At 46.1% G+C, this 21,166-nt stretch overlaps 1 protein-coding gene across 2 annotated transcripts in view; it reads right to left on the bottom strand.

Annotated features, from left to right (window-relative positions):
- The window catches only part of Sik3 (SIK family kinase 3), a 210,170-nt gene that overhangs the window by 37,825 nt on the left and 151,179 nt on the right, over positions 1–21,166 (bottom strand). For both annotated transcript variants that reach the window (XM_017595912.3, NM_001271216.2), the window contains exons 5-6: positions 13,660–13,784; positions 13,098–13,221 (exon numbers count right to left, since the gene is read on the bottom strand). In XM_017595912.3, coding sequence (XP_017451401.1) covers positions 13,098–13,221; positions 13,660–13,784 — 249 coding nt within the window. The remainder of the gene's footprint in view (positions 1–13,097; positions 13,222–13,659; positions 13,785–21,166) is intronic.

The following is a 21,166-nucleotide window of genomic DNA, read 5'->3' as shown; positions in this document are numbered from 1 at the left end:
CAGAATCTGGATGCAAGTTGGCACATGACTGTCAGCCTCTGTTATTCGCAAGCTCTGTGCGGGTCAGGGATGGACCAGGAGAGCTGGTCCCGCAGACACAGGATGGTGGGAGGGCTGGGAGGCCCTGCACGGCGTTCAGGACTTGCGGTGCTTTATGCTCTGGACCTGCAGATGATCGTGACTCAGTGTCTCAGTAATGCTGACTGCTTTTTCCAAAAGGAAAACCACAAATAAAACATTCTCATATTCTTTCAGATTCCCTCCCGGCGTGGCCTCTCTGTCTCTTCCCCTCCTTGTCTTTGAAGCCACTTCTCACTATGTAGCCCAGGCTGGCACCAACAATATCATCCCTCCAGGTGATGGGACTACAGATGTGCACCATCAAACCTGGTTCTGCCATTTTTCTCTATGAACAGGAAATAAGCCTCTGGCCCTCATCTCTTCAGAGATAATGAGAAGTCAGATCTGTTTTTACAGTAGCCATTGTGCTCGGCTTCCACCAAGGCAGCTTTTGGTAAGACATTGGCTGGAGCTAGAAACCCCACTTTGCTGTGCACTAAGCCCTAGAAGTGAGAGGCCCTGGCAATGCCAACAGCCCGCAGCTGTGAAACCTATTTGACCTGGCTGCCCTTTGAAAATCTAAACCAAGGCTGGGCCTAGTGCTGCAGGCCTTTAATCCCAGGACTCAGAGGCAGAGGTAGGTGGATCTCCGTGAGTTTTGGAGCCATCTTGGGTAAATTCCAGGACATCCAGGGCTACACAGAGAAACTCTGCCTCAAAAAACCCACCCCCCAAAAGAAGGAAAACAGTTTTCAAACAAGACATTTATATGTAAAATATTCATTCAGTGTGCAAGCTCACCACAAATGCAGCGAGGACCCATGTGTGCGAGACAAAGCCTTATCCAAGGCCAGAGTTGTATGGCTGCAATGGGGGCAGCTCCTGATACCAAGCTTAAGGCATGTATTTAGTCCCCAGACCCACAGGGAAAGGACAGAATAATTCCCAAAAGTTGTCCTTTGGCCACACACACACACACACACACACACACACACACACTTTTTAAAAATTTTGAATACTTTTATATTATTATTATGTGTTATTATTTTATGTCTGTGGGAGTTCTATCTGCATGTATGTGCACCATGTACATGCAGTACCTGTGGAGGCCAGAGGAAGGCGTTGGATCCTGGAATGGGAGTTGCAAATGGTTGTGAGCAACTTTGAGGTGCTTGGAATCAAACCCAGGTCCTCTGGGATAGCAGACACCACCTCACACACCCCTAACCGCTGAGACACCACCTCTCACACTCCTTGTTGCCCTTATTGTTCTGTTTTACTTTTGTTTTGCTTTTGTTTGTTTGTTTTTTCAAGACAGGGTTTCTCTGTGTGGCCCTGGATATCCTGTAACTCACTCTGAATAGACCAGGCTGGCCTCAAACTCAGAGAGATCTGCCTGTCAGTGCCTCCCAAGTGTGTCACCAGCCCCTGAATTTGTTTTGCTCTTTAATACAAACACGATTTCACTGTATATTATAATCTGACCTTGAACTCATAGTCCTCCTACTCCACTTCCCCCAAAATTTGGGGTTACAGACAGGCATGGGCCACCATATCAACTTTATACTTTATAAATTTTGATTGACTATTGCCAAAATAGAACTGCACACACATTTCTAAATCAAGGATGAAGGACTGGCTATTTAAAGTAGTATCTATATTTTAGTATTTTAGAAATTAAATATTCAGAAATTTTAGTATTTGTGTAGTGACCTAAGTTGGCAGTGATTGTACCAAAATTTGATTCATTAGAGAGAGAGAGAGAGAAAGAGAGAGAGAGAGAAAGAGAGAGAGAGAGAGAGAGAGAGATGGTTTAGCAGTTGTGAGCACTGGCTGCAATTGCACAGGACCTGGGTTCAGTTCCCAGCATGCACATGGCAGCTCCCAACCACTACCCTCCAGTCCCAGAGGATCTGATGTCCTCTGCTGGCCTCTAAGTGGTTCCAGGCCTTGACTCGGTGCATACACATATGCAAGCAAAACAACCACATTAAAAAGATAGAGTAAAACAATTCTACAGGGGTATTACAATATTAAGACAGTGTGTGTACCCCTACCCCCCAATCTTCCTGAGAAGCCGAGGACTAGTCTTTTCACTTCAATAAGCACGGATCAATCCCAAGTTGTACACGGTGAGCAGCAGCGCTAGGCAAAATGACTGCATTAAATACAAATCTCATCCCCACTGTTGTCTGGAACTGAGCACAACAGTCTACAACAGAGAGAGTTCTCCATCGTGAACTGTGAAGCTACTCTAGTGGCTAAACACAGAACCTGTAGGGAAACAGCTCAGACAGATCTGACGGTGAAGCCTTCTTTCAGGCCAAGGGAGACAGCAAGAAAGGCCTTGACCTATATCTCAATGTATTAAACAATAACTATTTCTTCACTCCCCTCACTTTTCTTTCTCCTTCCCTTTCCTGGCAGGGTGGGGTTGGTTTGAGCTCAGGCCTGGCACATAACCAGACAATCACTCTGCCACTGAGACGCCACCCCAAACCACCCTTGCCATTTACCTGTCCCAGCACTTTCTTCCAGCTCTGACAGAATCAAAATCCAGAAAGTGGGAGCTCCTGGCTAAGGGCCAGATACACCCCAATTAGCTGTAATGAATGCCAACCTTGAGAAGAACCCCGTGGGCTACCCTGCTCATGAGAGGCTGCCCATGCTGTAGCTCATGTGTGGAAGGGCAGACTGCTCTTGTCACTACAGTGGGGCAGAATTGTATCTCAGTCTTACCCCAAAGTCTGAGGTATCTGCTACTAATGAAGACGTTTTTAAAATGTGTAATTAAGTGTTTGTGGGGGTGGGGTCGGAGTGGTCTTGGAGAGTGAACTTAAGTCACCAGGCCTTGTGGCGAGTGCCTTTACCTACCGGGCAATCTCATGGCCTCCTCTTAATGCTTTCTTTGATATCCACTCCAGGACTCTCCAAATACTTGTAAAAACTTACCCGATGTGTATTTATTGAGAACTCAATGTAACTGAAAATGGCTAGGAATTCTCTGGGGCCAGACGGCTGAGGCTCAAAGCCTAGTTCTGGCATTTTCTAAGTGACCATCTCTTATCCTTACTATGCCTTCATTTTCACAACAACCTAACCACCCCTCTTTAGCCTACCTCTTGGGGTGGAGAGAGCCTGCTGAGCATTAGGTAGTTAGGTCAACTGTGCCTAGTACACAGGAACCAAGGTTAGTTACTACCCAACCCCTGGAATCACACTTCTTCTACTTGGAATCTTCTTTATTTCTCTATATAGGGTTTCTGTAATCCAGAAAACAGTTTGCTTGACAGGTATGTATGGTAATAACTGGAACACTACAAGTGACTTTTGTCCCTGGTTTTCTGGAAACTTGGGTAAACTAATGGGACTAGGGCAAGGCCTAATTCACTCTTATGAGCGGGTCTAGCTTTGTTTAGTGTTTTAAATGTTTTTTTTTGTTTGTTTGTTTGTTTTTTTCGGAGCTGGGGACCGAACCCAGGGCCTTGCGCTTGCTAGGCAAGCGCTCTACCACTGAGCTAAATCCCCAACCCTTAAATGATTTTCATAGATCACAGGTAGGTCTTGAAACTGATATATAGCTGAGGGTGACTTGTGATTCTCTTGCCTCTGCCTTCCAAGTGCTGGGATCACACGTGTGTGGCACCACACCCAGCTCTCTGGCATGAGATGTATTCCTTGGGTGGACAGACACCAAAGCCCTGCAGGTTTTCTTCCCTAGATGGAGTGCAGAATCTAAAGATGTGCCTCTGTCTGCACTTACGGCTCGGGCAAGTGATGCCCATTCCCAGCCTCGTTCCTCTCCACAGTGCTTTCGCCCAGGGAGACGCTGTGGTTCTTGATGAGTACTCAGAAGAGGCAGAGTTACCGTCCTCTAAGTGGAAGCTTTCTGGCAGTAGCTGCAGGCCATATTCTCCATCAGAAGCATTATGTAAGTGGGGTCTTGCATTCCCAGTGATAAAATGCTTATGCAATATTACAGCTAATTAATTCCCAATGAAGTCTAATCAATAAGGACTCAAAAATATTGCCCACAAGAGATCTCAATGCACTCAGCACCAGTGCAGTTTCTTCATGGTAAATTAATTTTCCCTCTGTTAAGTAAATGATTGGACTACATTTGTCCATAGGTGGTATTTAACAGAAGGATAAGGCAAAGCACATATCCATGGACTTAAAAACGTATTATTAGGTAGTCAATCTAGTAACCAAATGCATACATATATTGTTGGCTTCCACCAGTGAGTGGAGTCAGATGAGACCTCTGCTGACACTAGCTAGACTGGGTCTCATCTTACATGAGCTCAAGAAACTGAGTCCCCTTATCATCAGGCGGCTAAGGCTAATGCTACCTGGATGACAGCTCTGAGCTCTGGGTTAATCCAAGAAGCCTCACTCAAAAACACTGGCCTGGGGCTGGAGAGAGCGCTGCAGAGGTCCTGAGTTCAAGTCCCAGCATAACCATTTATAAACAATATCTGGCGCCCTCTTCTGGCCTGCAGGAATACATGCAGGCAGAACGCTGCATACATAATAAAAATTAATAAACCTTAACAAAACAAAACAAAACTGGCCTGTACCAAACATGATTTACCAGAGACTCGGAGAGCCAAATCACAGTAAATCAAATAGTTTGTTTTGTTTTTCCCTGTGATGGTCTCACTATGTAGCCCAGTCTGGCCTCTAACCTGCTATGTAACCAATGTTGGCGTCCAACTCACTTGTGTTCCTCCTGCTTCAGCCTCCTGAGTGCTGGCTGGGATAACAGACCTGAGCCAGCTGGCTCAAAATACCTTTGCAAACTAACCAGAAGTGTCACTTGATCTAGTCATCTACAAAATAATAACAAAAGATTATAAAGCCCATTGGTTTCCTGAGTGCATACGACCATCAGGGGTGAGCTACCTGTCACTTTAATAGTACAACACCGCACCTACGGGAGATTCTACAGTCAAGTAGTAAGTCTTTCTCAACTGGCTTTTTTGGGCACAAATTGGGAAGTTGGAACATTGAGTCAGAGTTTCTATTATGTAGCCCTGGCTGTCCTGGAATTTGCTATGTAGAGCAGGCTGGCTTTGACCTCAGAGGATCTGCTTGCCTCTGTCTCCTGAGTGCTGCGATTAAATGTGTGCACCACCGTATGCCCAGCATTGTGGTTCCTTCCATATTTCACTCAGATTAGTCACTGAGAAGACATGTATTTCCTGCCAGGTGTTGCCAGGCTCCAGGAGATGCAGCTGTGTAAAATGCATCTGATGTCCTAGGCCATAACAAACTAGGTGGTTAAAACCCACTCCAGCCCATGACAAATGCCACTTAGCAGTATGTGACCTTAGTTGATCTCAGGATACCCATGGGAGAACACTTGTGTCTAACAAGGTTTGACCCACTATGAGAAGACAACTTCATGCCACAGTTCCTGCAGAAACAGTGTCCATCTTCAGAGACTGGTCTCCCACACAGCTGGAGACACTCTGGAATCCGACTCGGCCAGAAAAGATAGAGGAAAGGATCTTCTCGAGTCTCACAGGCTAACGTGGGAAACTCTCTCAGCCCTGACTGAGTTTGTACATCTTCTCACAAAACCCAATAAGCTCAGCTCAAGCTGGTGACCACCGAGAACAGGCCTGGTTCTAAGGACGTTCTTCAACCACACTGGCCTCTGCGGAACAGAGACAGAGACAGAAAAAGGGACAGCAGACCTGACAGCTCTGACCTCCACAGGAAGAGCTAATTCCAGGTCTGGTAAGTCACAACCGTGCTCAGAGACAGAAAGAGGACCCAGGGCTAGACTCTCAGTATCCTTCCCTTGAACCTGAACTCCATGATACTTGAAGGATGTCTCTGCTCGGAAGCCGAGAATATCCCATGATTTCTCCTTCCTCTGTGCCTCACATTCATGGACAGTACCAGCCTCTGATGGGTCTTGGGATTCAGGTCTATGGTACAGGACAAAGCCAAGCTCATGCATGTTGCTGAGGACAAGGATGATCACACAGTAAGATGGCAACTGCCGAGTCATTTCCTCCAATGGCTCTCATTTCTGTGCTCCATCTTATGGAGCTTTCCTTTATCCCACTCGGGGACCTCCTCTCTGGGATTATGCAGTAACAGTATTCAGGACAATAATGCTGCCATTCTCAGAGTCTCTCAGCTTTCATGGTAATCACTAAGAGTGCGGTTCCAGAAGCTAAGTCACTTGCCAGGAGCTGTTCTCAGCAGCCTGCTTTGGGAGGCCTGATTGAGCAAGAGCCTTGCATGGTCTGGGAGGCCAGGGTGGTAGAAGACGGAGGATATCCAAATCCCTCACAGGAAATACTGTGGACACTGGAAAAGCAGAGGAAGTGGTTTATGGACCTGCCCCCGCCCCCCTTTTTATAACTGAGGTTGAGCAGAACAATACAGCATCTGAGGAATGGCTAAACTGGGATGATCTGTGTGGCTTTTACAAGGCAACTCGTTTCTCTCAACGTCACAGAAAGCAGTAAAATAGTATAGAGGAACAACTGCAGAGCATAGTCGCATAGTTCAAAGCAGACGAAATACAGGAAACTACTTCATAAACTCTAAGGCCTTAGAGAAATGTAGTTATTTTTGTGGGTGCTTAAGGGTGGAGCAGGGACTGAAGCAGGATCTCGTGTGGCCGGGCTAGCCTCACACTCACTAACAGCTAATGACCTTCAGTTCTTGAGCCTCCTACTTCCACTCCTAAGTGCTGAGATTAGGTGTACACAATTGAATTTCTTGACATTGTCTGGGTAAGAGTATTCCCCATGGAAGGGCTTTTGTAGGTGGTATTTTTAACAAACCTGTGCATTAATTCCTCCCTTAACACATCTTTATGTGTGTAGAACCCAGACACTATCCCATGGCCTGGGAATAGAGCAGCAAACAAAACTTATCCAAAACTCCTGTCAGCTGAGGACAGGGACAACGTGGGAGGCAGGAAAATAAGTAAGAGCATGTGGAACTGTGACAAGGGTTAAGACAAACACAATTATGGATGCTGTTTGGTGGCAGTGGTCAAGAAAGGCCTCAGAGAGGGGACAGCAGAGTATGCCTGCTGAGTCTGAGAAAGGACAAGGGCCTTCCTATGACTAAAGCCTGAGGTCAGAACAACAGAAAACAGGACGGGGGTGGTGTGCTACAGAGGAGTCACGATTGTGTACGTTCTGATTTCCCTTTTTATTTTCTTTTGTGAGACATGTTCTTATGCAGACCAGGCTGGCTTTGAACTGATACGGATCCACCTGCCTCTGAGGGTTGAGGTGAAAGGCATTGCACCCCTACAACCAGCCTGATTTTAAGGGTCAATGGAAGCCTCTGGAGCACAAGGCAGGAGAAGTTGACTCTGACATGGACTCAGGATGTAGGAAGTGCTGTTCTGTCCAGACACTCTCTATCTGCATGTACACCTGCATGTCAGAAGAGGGCATCAGATCACAGTATAGATGGTTATGATCATCAGACAGCTGCTGGGAATTGAACTCACAACCTCTGGAAGAGCAGACAATGCTCTTAACTGTTGAGCCATCTCTCCAGTCCCCAATTACAATATATTTTGATAAATGTCATAATAGTAAGACAAGGTTCAGAAAGATAAAAAATATAGAAAATATCTGGATTTGTCCTTTTTTTAAATATGCATGTGTAGGCCAAAAACAATCTTGACCTCAGAAATATTGGCTTAGCACTCAAGTGGGTTAGACTGGCTGGCCAGAAAGCCTAAGGGTTGCTCCTGCCTCGACTTCCCAAGTACTGGAAGACAAGCATGTGCCACTGTAACTGATACTTTTAACTGTGTGCTGAGGATTGAATCAGGACTCTGTGCTTGTGAGGTAAGCACATCGCCGACTGCTATCTCCCCTGCCCTGTGTTCTTTCCTTGGAACTTACCTAACTTCTTGTTAGGTCTGCACTGCAAGTGTGGAATGGAGAAATAAAGGAAGTACTTGGAGCAGAGAGAACTGCTCCAGAAAAGATACCACTCGAGGAAGCAGAAGTACTTTAGGATGACAGGCTGTAGCTCGGAGTGAGGGGTCTAACAAAGGCAGGGCAGGGCCAGCTCCCAAAGAAGCTCTGCTACCACTGCTTTACCTCACCGCTCAGAGCAACTCACGGAGCTGCAACCAGCACCTAAGGAGCAGAACAAAGCACACTGGAGTGTGACGCCCATAACACAAGTGGCTTGGCCCTTTAAAAACTGCTGGAGGTTGGCTGGGGATATTGGTTAAGTGGGAGAAGCCTCAGGTATGACCACCAGCACTGGAGCAGGGAGGCTCTTGGAGTGGGGCTAGTGACGTGCCTGTAACTCTAGTGCTCAGGAGACCGGGTAGATGGTTCTTGACTTTAAATCAGCCTGGGCTAGAGAATGAGACTCTGTCTCAAAACAATATATTTTGATTTTTAAAAACATATAGGTATGTATGTTCTAGCTTATAGTATAAAGTATATTTTTTATCATGGTTGCAGTAAAAATTCTTGAAGTTCAGTACTCTAGACATATTAGGAGTGAGTTTTGGGCAATGGTAAACTACTGAAACATTTTTTAAAATTTATTCTTTTTTTAAAGATTGATTGATTGATTGATTTATTTATTTATTTATTTATTTATTTATTTATTTATTTATTTATGGGAGTACACTATTGCTCTCTTCAGACACACCAGAGGAGGGCACCAGATCCCATTACAAATGGTTGTGAGCCACCATGTGGTTGCTGGGAATTGAACTCAGGATCTTTGGAAGAGCAGTCAGTGCCCTCAACTGCTGAGCCATTTCTCCAGCCCCTGAAACACTTTTAAACCACAAAATGATATGACCAGATTTGTGTATTTGTATGTGTGTACATGTAAGGCTTGTATGCATGGTGTAGTTGTTATTACTAATGTCTGCAAAAGTTTCTCACGCAGTAACACGGAGAAGACAAGGATGAACTCAGATCCACAGATTTGACTCAGTCTAACTTAGGCAAGAGAAGACGACAACGTGTTTTACACAAGCGGCTACAGGAAGAGCAGACTGAACACAGCCTTCGCTAACCAGTTGGCTCTGGTGATGCTAAGAGAAGAAACAATCAAGATTTGTTTCTGCCAAGCCTCAGAAGCAGACACAGGGGACACCAAATAGAGCAAATTTGTGGATAGGGAATGAAGTTAATTTTAGAAAATGTTTCAGTGTTGTGATTTCAGGATGTTAAAGGAAGACATTGAGTAATCAGTTGTAGTTCAGTGATAGAGTGCCTGACTAACACACTCAAGGTCCTGGGTTTGAGTCTCAGGACTATAAAACAATGATTTTTTTTTTTTAAGATGCTAAATAGCAAATGGATGTCTATGTAGCCCTAGACCTCAGGAGGGAACTGGGAGACAGTTAATTGGCAGCTGTTTCCAGAAGGGAAAGGGTGAAGCCATGGCAGTAAATAAGCTGGCTCGGAATGGTCATGTGGACCAGAGGAGATGTAAAGAAGGAGAAATCTGGCAGGGATGACAAAGACAGTACACTCGGGACAGAAGGAATGGATCTCAGAGGCAGTAAGAAACAATGGGGTTTAGAAGACAGTGAAAAACCCTTAGGAATAAATGAGCAATTCCAGATCCTTGGGAGACTGAGGCAGGACTGCATAAGCCCAGGAGTCCAAAGGCAGCTTGGAAAACACAGTGAGACTTTGTTGGGGAAAAAAAAAAATGAAGACCCGATGAGACAGCTCGACGAGGATATGCAGAGTGTAGGTGAAGAGAGCTCAGAATAACAGACTTCGGAGCTACAGAGTGAAGGAACCACTCCATACCTGGGAGGGGGACCACGCCCCACAGGCTAATTAGGCAAAAGCTTGCGAGGAGGGCAGCAGCAAGAACTCTCCCAACAACACAGCACAGCTCCAGGGAAGGCCGTTTGGCAGCCCACTACGTATGTAAACAAGCTCTTACCATATGGCCTCACAGTCATGCTCCGTGGTGTTTACTCAAGCGAGCAGAAAATGTGTGTCCATACAAAAGTCTGCACAAGGATATCGCCGCAACCTTAGCCACAAACTGTCAAAACTGGAAAGCAACCATGACACTCATCAGTGGGCAAAAGGATAAACTGTGGTACATCCAGGCAAGGGAGTATTCAGCACTAAAGGGAAACGAGCTAGCAAGACACAGCAGACATTATACGCCTGTACACGTTCCTACGTGGAAGGAAGGCCAATGAGAAATGCAACACATGGTGTCTTCACCCACATCACATCCTAGAAAAGCAAAAATGTGTGGAGACAATGATCACCAGTGGGGAGAGAAAGAGAAGGGAGGAACAGGAGAAGCACACAGGATCATCCCAGAGGTGGGGCTACTCTGTCTGACATGATCATGGTGGATGAGTCTTTATACATTTGTCAGAGCCCAGTGAATTCACAACCCCCACAGTGTGTAACCCTCTTGTAAACGACAGGCTCTGAGTGAGGGGTGTGTGCGTGTGCACACACACGCGCTTGCTGGTAGTAGGGAAGCTGTGGGAAGTGAGGCGGGGGCATCCGAACATCATCTGTCCCTTTAATTCTGCTGTGAACCTAAAACTGTCCTAATTTTTTTCCCTAGAAGGGAATGGTAAAATGCAGTCACCATGACAACAGGAAATGCAGCTACTGGCAGGACATCTGATGACCAGGGCTGGAGCCACCCAGTGCACACTTCTTTGCCTCTATCGCTGTGCAGTCAAGCTGGGAAGAGTCAAGGCTTCCTCCTTTCCTGTGACTTGCACTCTGGTCAGTCCTGTTGCGCTCATGTATCTGCTTCCTGTGGCGGCGGCACCAAAACCTCACCAGTGAGCTCCACTCCTCCAAATCCAGTATTCAGTTCTCGGTTCTCAGTCCTCTACCTCAGCTTCCTGGGACAGCTTCACTTGTCTTCAAGACCAGCAGACTCTGGCTTTCCTGCCTAACCATTCTTCTGACCCTCTTCACCGTTCTCATCTCTAACCATCTTGAGATGCAGAGGGAGTGAGCATTAGGGTATATTCTGATGACGCTCAGATAGGATCCTAAGCTAGAACTCATTCCTCTTCAGATGCTGACCAGAGCCTTTATGTAGACGGCTAACAGGCACCTCAAACTCGACATTTCTAAAAACATCTTTCCAAAATGTTGATAATCTATCCTCAGTTTACCTGGACTCAGTAGTCAATCCATCCTTTCTGTCGCCCAGGTAAAAACCTTGGGGTTACCTGTAACTATTCTTTCTTTACATTAAATCCAATATCAAATGTTATTGGAGACAGACTGCCTTGGTTCAAATTCTAGTTCAGCCACTAGTAAGCTGTTCTAATGGGGACAGTGCTCACCCTCTTCTGGTTGTGGTATCACCAGCAAAGTGGGGTAACAACCTCATGCAGCTCATAATACCGAAGGGAGCTAATGTCTGTAAAGTGCCTCGCACGTGACAACCATGCAGTGTGAGCAACGTTCCCTTCCCGAATCATTCTCTCTCTCCGTCTGGGAACAGCCACCCCAGCATGCACTTGTACTCCAAGTCTCCTACCAAGCACGCTTCTTTGCTACAGCACCATCACTGAGCCTGCACCACACAACACTTCACCACACTGAGTTGGACAACACAGCACTGCTCAGCATTCCACTACACAACACTGCGCTGTGCTATAGGACAGGGCACCGCACCACACGGCACCGCACCACACCACATGGTACTGCACCACACCACACCACTGCACCGTACCACACGGCACCGCACCACACCACATGGTACTGCACCACACCACACCACTGCACCGCACCACACGGCACCGCACCATACCACACGGCACGGCACCCCACCACACCTCACAGCACCGCACCGCACCACATTGCACAGCACAGCTACACACTCTCCTTTCAACAAGTAGTGTAGCAACTACAGTGATTGTCTTTAAAAGAAAGTTTTCATAATAAAAATTTAGAAAAAAACCCACAGGTCTAACCATACTATTTTCTATTGCTAAGAGCCTCTAATTCTTCCCCTTCCACCAGAGAAAAAGCAGTCTACATTCTCAACACCTCCTTTCAGGCACACCCTCAACTGCTCCCTCCCTGGGGCCTTCGGGCTGTGATCCTCCAGCATCCTTCCTTTCCAGTTGACCCTGAAATGTCATGTTTCCCAACTGTACCTCTTTGACTGATGTCCCATCTACTATCCTAAAGGTTTCCTCTGCCCTTTTCTGGAGCGCCATCATCAACTGACACAAGACCTTCCAAGTCATCAGTTCTGAGATGACTCAGTTAAACAGAGCCCACATTCCACCTACTTATTCTAAAGGTGTGCATGCTTTCCTCCTTAAGAGGAAAGTAGCTAGACAAAAGGTACCACTGTTATAGTGCCTCAGACACGACCTCTTATACGCACAGAAATGGTGACAAAGAAATCCCGAACCAACTAACCAAATACATTCCAAACTGAGGCCAACCCACAGAGGTTCTCAGTTGTCTGCTAACTCTAACATCTGGGTTTCTGGTGTTGGTTTTCAGGGTTAGAATTTCCAAAAAGCTATTATCCTATTGCCCACTTACTTAAAACATTTCCTACCTAGTTTGAATCTGAAGGTGGACTAGCGATCTAGGAAAGGAGGCCATGTCTAGATGAAGATGAAGAGCCTGCTTTGCCCTGGGCATCAGCGCCAACAGTGGAGCCCCGCACTGCAGTGGAGGCTGAGGGAGGGCAGGTGAGACACGTGTCGATCCCACTGCATCGACGTGATGGCACCAGTGACTCACACATCAGTTAGTCTAATCTGTATTGTCAGGAGCCATGCAAAACCCTCAGCCATCTTAGACCGAGGAAACAATAGCTCAAACAAATTGGTACTGACCAGAGCCCAGGTTCCTGAGCCAAAGCGGGTGGCTCATTTTGCTCCTAAGGAACCTTGCCTCTTGGAGAGGCTGGGGCAAGCTGCAGCTTAGAAAGCAGTCAAATGGCCATGGACCCAGCATCACTACACTTGTGAAATGACTTCACATGCCTGCCTCTCCACAAACCCAGACATGGCTTTGTGCCGGTGCGTCCCTTACCTGTGGACATGAAGAACGGGATGCGGAACTTGCCGCTCAGCACACGGGCCCGCAGATTCTGCAGTGTGCTCCCATCAAACGGCAGGGCGCCACACACAAGCACATAGAGGACAACTCCAAGACTCTGCAGCCCAAACAGAGTACAGACAGGTAATTACATCAGAGGAAACAAAAGAGGCCATTAGTGTATGTGAAGATGACGGAACCAACTTGTCCTCACTTTATAAAATGTCAGTTACGATAAACATGTCAATACTGTCAAGGTCAATTAACATTCTTCTTGGCTTCCAGACATAGATTTAGGGTGATATCCCAAACATTTCTCAGACACAGCCTCTGAAGAAAGAGTACAAGCATCATCTGCTCAGGCCCTCGCAGGGTTCTTCTGCAGATGCAAAGGCTGGAGTTGAAATCCAAGGCTCACGTGAGTTGGGGGCTGAAGGAGACTGGGGACTGCAAGTGCGGTGTGTGAACGTGCTCTGCATCCCTGCGCAGTATGGTGCCTTCTGGTAGGACAGCTGTCATCTGCAGGGGGACGGGTGGTAAGAAGGGACATACTCACCCATATGTCCACTTTGGGCCCATCATATTCCTTGCCTTCGAAGAGCTCTGGTGCGGCATAGGGAGGACTGCCACACCACGTCTTTAGCAGCTGACCCGGAGTGAAGAGGTTGCTGAAGCCAAAGTCTAGAAAAGGCAAGCGAACGACACTCATGTCAGCGTCCCAGCAGACACTGGTGTCTGGTTGGTGGAGCTCAGAGCCCTGTCACCAGACTGAAATAGCAAATCTAGGTAGTAAGTAGCCAGCCACCTGAGCTCGCTGGAAGTGGGTCAAGTGCAACATCTGCCTCACACGTATGCACCTGGAAAAGGAAGGGGAAGGATAGGGGAAAGGTGAAAGGGAGGGGAGACCCACGCTGGAAAACTTTTTAATTGAGGGACTCTAGCCTGAACTACACCCCAGCCTCTCTGGCTGGCCTTGAATTCATGGCAGTCCCCCTGCCTTTTCCCCTGTACTGGGATACACTCCCTGCAGCAATCTGAAGGCTATATATCTACCTACCCCGAGCCTCTTTCCCTTCTCCAACTCTTTGCCCTCCAGTTGGCAGCTTTGTCTCCTTTGGCCCTCTGTATTTTTCTTTCTAACTAGCCAGAGAAAATTTCCACCAAGGACCTGCTGGCTAAGACTGCCTTTCTGTGCTCTGTTACTAAAGACACTGGCTTTGTTCCCACGTTGTTTCCATCTGTCAACTTAAAAAACAAATCATGTATGTGGAGGTGTGGGTGTTGCAGGATATTTGATCACACTGGGAACCTGAGATTGTGTTATTTTCTGGAAAATCCTGTTTCTAGTTGTGGTGTGGCTCAGGCAAGTCCTTAGTATACACCTTTAATCCCTCTGGATAGAATTCAGGCAAGTCCTTAGTATACACCTTTAACCTCAAACAGTGAGGGTAACGTTTGTGGAAGGAAGTGCCCATGTTGAAAGTGATGTCTAATTAAGTGGCAGACAAAGTGACAAAGTGCTGAATCAGAGAAAGATTTGACAGAATAGGATATGCTCAACTCTCAGGAGAAGAGAGAGAAAGGAAAGTCAAAGTCAGTATGAGGCTAAGCAGAACAATTCAGGAGAGGCAGGGGGGAGGGAGGGAGGGAGGGAGGGAGGGAGGGAGGGAGGGAGGGAGGGAGGGAGGGAGGGAGGGAGGGAGATAGGTCAGATTGAATCAGTCAGCTTGGAGAGGGGTTTGAGCCTGAACACCTGAATTGGATAGGCCAGCGCTCAGGAAGAACTAGAGAGGGTGAGCTTATTCAGCAGCAAGTTTCAGAGGCTGAAGACATTCTAGACCTATATTAGGTTGTACTGAGGCTACAAGCTTCCATGACTAGGTTAGCAGACAGAGACAATAAGTCTCTGAGACAACATTTACATCAGGGAAATAAAAAATACTTTTACATGTGGGTGTATGCACAAGTCTATGGGTGCCCATATAAAAACTGGATTTCTTGGAGTGGAGTTACAGCCTTTTTGAGAGCAGTCTCACATAGGTGCAGGGATTTCAACTCTGGTCTTCACGATGAAGGAGCAAGTGTTCTGAATTGTTAAGCCATCTTTCCAGCCCCTACTTTTGCCTAGCATCTCACCCTTTTCATCTTCTAAGGTATTCCTTTAGAGTGCAGTAACTACCACACAAAATCAGATACACACACACACACACACACACACACACACACACACACACACACACACACACACACAAAGAGAGGGGGCTCTCCTCTCTAGTTTAGCCCTGTCATTAAGATCCATCATAGCCAGCCCCACCCTACCCAGCTCCCCCACTTACCCCTGGCTAATCTTCAGTACTAGAGGGCTTACATCCTGTGTTTATATGCCTTTCTTTATATACTTCCTTTCTGTGCCTGGCCTGTTCCTGTCTCTTCCACCTTTAAAATGCCATCCGTTTTCAAGGCGCAGTCAAATATTGCTTCCTGTATGAAGCTTTAACTTATATCGTATCAGTGGCTTCCTGGGGTTGTCAGAGCCTTTTGTTTATTCTCCAACATTCCAGTCTCCACTCTGCCTTATATTGTACTTAGCTGTACGTGTTCACATCTACTGATTACTGAGTGGAGGGGAGAAAGGTTGATTTGTTCTTGTCTCAGCACAGGGTCTTTGATATATAGTAAAAAGGCTCACAAAAGTGAACCAGTAAAATTACTGTCAGTCCCCTCCTGAACACTACTAGTGCCTTCTCACACTGCTGAGTCAGTGGGCCACCCACCAGAAACTATCTCCAATCCATCTCACCCAATCTGCTTCAGATAACTTACTGACCACAAGGGGTCAACGGAAACAGTGCCATTTGTCAATAGAATAAACACCTCATTGTGAAATTTCTTACATCACTGTGGTGGTTTCCATAAAAATGGCCTGTATGGGCCCTTAGAGATGATGCTATTAGGAGGTGTGGCCTTGTTGATGTGGGTGTGGTTTTGCTGGAGGAAGTGCATCACTAGGCTTTGAGGTATCAGAAGTTAAAGTCATTGTAACTTCCTGCAGCCTGTGGATCCAGAGGTAAAACTCTCAGCTCTTCGTGTCTACCTGTGCCTCGCCATACTTCCTGCCATGAGACTAATGGACCAAACCTCCGAAGCCAGCCAATGAGATGTTTTCTTTTGCTGTGGTCATGCTGTCTCTTTACAGCAATTGAGCACTGACGAAGACAACCCCCCACATTCTCTGTATTCCCCTGTGACTCTTGTCTTTACCTTCAGTGTGTGTGTGTGTGTGTGTGTGTGTGTGTGTGTGTGTGATTCTTCCAGCTTTTAAAACATTCTACCTCCCTTAGAGAAATCTATTCTTTCTCTCTAGTTCCTTTAGAACTACTTATTAGAGGTGCTGAAGGAGACCTGTACAATGACAACAGCGGCTGACCTTCCATCATGGATGGAGGAAATCTCACAAGGCCCCACCTCTAGGTGAAGAACTGCATGCAATTAGTAGATGCCAAGAGAGGGAGAGCCAGCCTTCTCTTCACAGACAGGGATGAGGCCCCAAGGGTTAAATTTGAGAAGGAGTTGGGGCCATGAAAGGGGCTGAAGAGATGAGAGGGTAGGAGAGCAAGGATATAAATTAGCACCCATGTTTCAACAAGAAGTTTAAAAAAAGCTACTACTCTTTCCCCACTCTTTCATGATACTTAGCTTGTCTTTAAGCACAACGAGTGTGTAAGAAATAGTGCTTATGGCCTGGTGTGGTAACTCATGCCTTTAATCCCAGCATTCTGGAGACAGATGCAGATAGGTTATCTATGAATTTGAGGTCAGCTTGGTTTCCATTATGGGTTTCAGGCCATCAAGGGCTTCACAGTCAGATCATGTCTCAAAAACAAACAGCAAACGCTGCTTCTGAATGAGACCACATTTAAAGCAGTACCAACTGATCGGCTTGTTGGAAAGCATTTCCCTATGGCCACACAGGTAGCTCAAGTTGACCTAGATCAGGCTGGCCTCTAACTCAGGATCCTCCTGCTTTGGCCTTCTCAATGCTAGGACTAGAAGAATATACCATAAACCTTTTTAATGTCCGATAATACGTCACAGTCTGCACACAGTAAGCATTGTACAAACTCTTCATAAGTGAGTAGGATAAAAATCAAAAGAAACCCCAGACTTGATGCTATGAGCATGTAACCCCAGGCGGCTAGCTGGCGGCTAAAGCAGGAGGACTGGAAGTTTGAGGTTAGCCTGGGCAGCTCAGTGAGGAGGCCCTGTCTCAGAACAAGGACACAAACTCGGCAATAGCATGTGTGCTGACATCACAAACAAGATTCAGCAATGGGGCACTTTGGTAATGCTATGAAAGATTATTTAAATGCAGTTCAAGTATGAAGTCTAGCAGGGAAAGAGTCCTTCTTGACAAGATATCACTCACTATAAAGTGAGGTTTCCTTAGCACTGTGCGGCCATCTTCCTTGCCAGTGGCCCTTTATCTCACATCCCTCTCCACTGCGGCCATGCATATGGTAAGCTAGGAGTGTGGCTAGTTCAATGTGCATTTAACTTTAGCACGAATTGGTTTTGAACATTTAAATTACCCATGCAAGAGAAACCTCAAATTATTAACACACGGGAACATTGGAACTCATTTTGAAAACTCAGCTCCCTCTAACAAATACTTGAAGGGTTGAAAAAAAAAAAAAGGGCTGGAGGAAATATGTGCTCTGGTTTCTCTTAGCTCTTACCGTTGTGGGCGGCTTCTGCACACTTCAGCAGAGGGCTATTTTTCAGAACGGTTGGCAGTTTAGTGAAATAGCTGGGGACACTGGGAAGTGTGGTTGAAGCAGGGGCGGGAAGAAGTGGGTGAGCAGCTTTTACTGTTTCTAGGACAGACAACTGAAATAAACTAAACATCAACCAACACAGGAGAGAAAACTCTGACAAAAAATAAAGCAAAGACTAAAACAAGAATGGATTCTCACTGGCTTGGGTCGGAAATACCAGCAAGATTTACAACAACAGCAACACCACCACAGAGCCATGTTTGATCTGTTACTTTGTACCTAAAAAGCTAGCATTTCTCCTCAGTAGGCTTCTCAGGCACATCAGCTCCAGAGTGGCCGTTTCTAGTACTACTCGAACTGTCTACTGCTGCATACGCCTAACACCTCCAACACCGGACTCTAAGTGAATGTTTCCATCCCTTCCCCAACTCATTCATCCAACGTCAGTGACTTGCAGGAGACACAGCAGGATGATAATCCCTACAGCTGCACCGAAAGCTCAGGGACATGATCCCAGGGATGACTCAAAAAGGAAGTAGGGGGCTAGTGAGATGACTCAGCATGAAGCCTGCTTCCTGTGCAAGCTGGAGTTCAAGGGAGGGGGAATCTAAGGCTTGCTGGTTATCAGCCCAGCTTCTGGGGCAATGAGAAACCTCTTAAGAGAAAAAACTGGAGAGAGACAGAACAGGACATCTGATGGCCTCCTAGTGCAGGGAGCAAATGTGCGCATGTGGACACCATATTACACCACATACACCCATATACACCAAACCTAAAACTAATTAAGGATCTGGGAAGGCAAAGGGAGAGAAGTGGACTGGAGACTATGAATGAGGGTGGAGGGGAACATGATCAACAGAGCAGGCCGAGCTAGCTTGCTAAGTGAGTTCAGGAGCTCATGAATGGACTGCCCTGGGTGTTGCATGAGGCTTGTGGCACTACCCAGAATGCACAGCTGCATCAGGTGAGACGAACTCAGCTCTAAATGCTGGGTGCTGTGGGCTTCTGCTTCCCGCCCCACCTTGAGAAGTTCTATAAGACAAGATAAAAGGACTGGTGAGAATGGACCATACTGTGGCTCCTGATACATTCTCAGCACAGCTCCACTCACAAACCGGTTTTATTCTCAACAGCCTAATTAAGGAATAAAAACAAAACAAAACAAAAACCGTGGTTTCTAATTTCATCTAACTAAGGTGTATTGACAGTGACTTTTGGAGCATTCAGAGATGGGTAACCAACACTGATTTTAGTGCATTTTATCACAGAAAGAAGCCCTGTACCAACCAGTAGTCGCTCCCATTGCCCAGCAACAGGCATCCACTCACCTACTTTCTATCATTATGGACCTGGCTATTCTGACATTGTTTTCATTTTTCTTGGAGATACACACACACACGCACTCAGGGACAGGAATTGTGGGTCATACGGGAAGTCTATTAGTTTTTTGGGGAAAAAAAGCTAAACTGTTACCATTTTATTGCTTGGCACTGTTATGTTTATCAATATTCTGTCCTAAAGGTATGAAGAACTATCTTACTATAGTTTAATTTGCATTTCCACATATCTACTGATGGTGATAGTGCTTTGTGTTTTTAAACAGAGACTTGCTTGTTGTGTTGGCTGGCCTCCGGCCTCCCTGATGAAGAACACGCATTACCACAGTTGGTAGAAGCAATGTGTGCAGAAGAGAAACGCACCACTTACTCTTAAAGGGCGAGCAGGAAAATTGATTACAGTAAAATTCTATTAAGGCGCTGCAGAGATGGTCAGCAATTAAAAGCAATCAGCGGGGTTAGTTTCCCAGTGCCCACATGGCTTCTTGTGTGTCCATAACTCCAGTTCTAGAAGAGACAATGCCCTCTTCTGACTTCTGTGGGCACTGAATGTACTTGTACAAATATATACCATCAGTCACGCACACATAAAATGAAGTAAATCCATATTTTAAAAATTGTATTAAAATCCACTCACTGAAAAACATGTTAACGAGAAGGCCCAGGATAAGGGAAGAGATGTTGCCACACAGCAAAGGGACTCATAAAAAGTCCAGCACAAAGGCCTTCCAAACCTCTGTGGGTCAAGCAGGGCAGACATCCCAGCAGGAAGCTGGGCAAAGGCTTGAAAACCCAACTGACATGGGGAAAAAAGCCAAGAGGCACAAAAGCTTAAACTAATTACAGAGAAAAATGTCGTAATGAACCGCCTTACTTCATAAGATTTACACAAGCCCAGTGGCCCAGTGTGGTGGTGCATGTCTTTATGGAGGCAGACGGATCTCTGTGAATTTAAGGCCTGCTTGGTCTACATAGTGAGTTCTCAGAGTGAGTGAGGCCCTGCCAAAAACACCACCACCACCACCACCACCACCACCAAGGACAGCCATTACCCATGTCCATGCTGACAAAGACCAAAACTTGTGGTAACACTAAGCTCTGGAGAGAGCAGACCATTGCACTTGGCATACTCAGCAGAAAGTGAAGAGAGGCACACTGTGAGCCCACACTGTCACTCCTACAGGTGTGCTCTTGCGTGTTTGAGAAAGCAACATCTGATGGTACGCCAGCATACGTAAGGACACCAGCACACTTAGGGACAGCTACTAAAGCTGACATCATTATCAACAGAAAAACAACTTGGTGCCTAGACATGCCATAGAATATGAGGATCAAAATGAGCAAACGAGAGCACCGTCAATATGATAAATTTCACACCCACAATGAACGCTGCATGAAATACGACACACGGCACAACCAATGACTGCATTATTCTACTCATGCACAACTGAAGCCAAGCAAACCTAGCAGGGCGTGGTGGCACACATGTATAATCCCAGCAACCAAAACCTGATGCCAACTGAGCTACATGGCAAGTTCAAAGTCAGCCTGGACTACAAAGTAAGACACTATCCCACAAAACATGCTAAAAAAGAGCACTATGTTTATTTATCTATTTTTTACATTTACCTTCTTTCTTCCAGCATGTCCAGCTTAAAGCATCATCTTGAATACATACAGATAGCCAGCAGTCCTTTTCACAGAACTGCCACGTGTCAATTAAAAAGGTCAACATTCCTTACTGTTTATTACCATACATAAGGAAAGATGTACGGCCTACAGACTCAACCAAAGGTGACATCATAAAGATTTACCCAAGAAATCAAAGTCATAACAGAAAAAAACCAGTAAGGGCCAGTGAGGTGGCCCATTCAGCAAATGCTTGCTATGCAAGCGAGGGGACCTGAGTTAGACTCCCCAAAGCTGAATGTAATGGTAAATGTTTCTAAAT

Source organism: Rattus norvegicus, chromosome 8, assembly GCF_036323735.1.
Source record: "Rattus norvegicus strain BN/NHsdMcwi chromosome 8, GRCr8, whole genome shotgun sequence".
NCBI lineage: Eukaryota > Metazoa > Chordata > Mammalia > Rodentia > Muridae > Rattus > Rattus norvegicus.
Note: the sequence above shows the minus strand (reverse complement) of the source record. Positions and strands in the feature narration are given on the sequence as shown.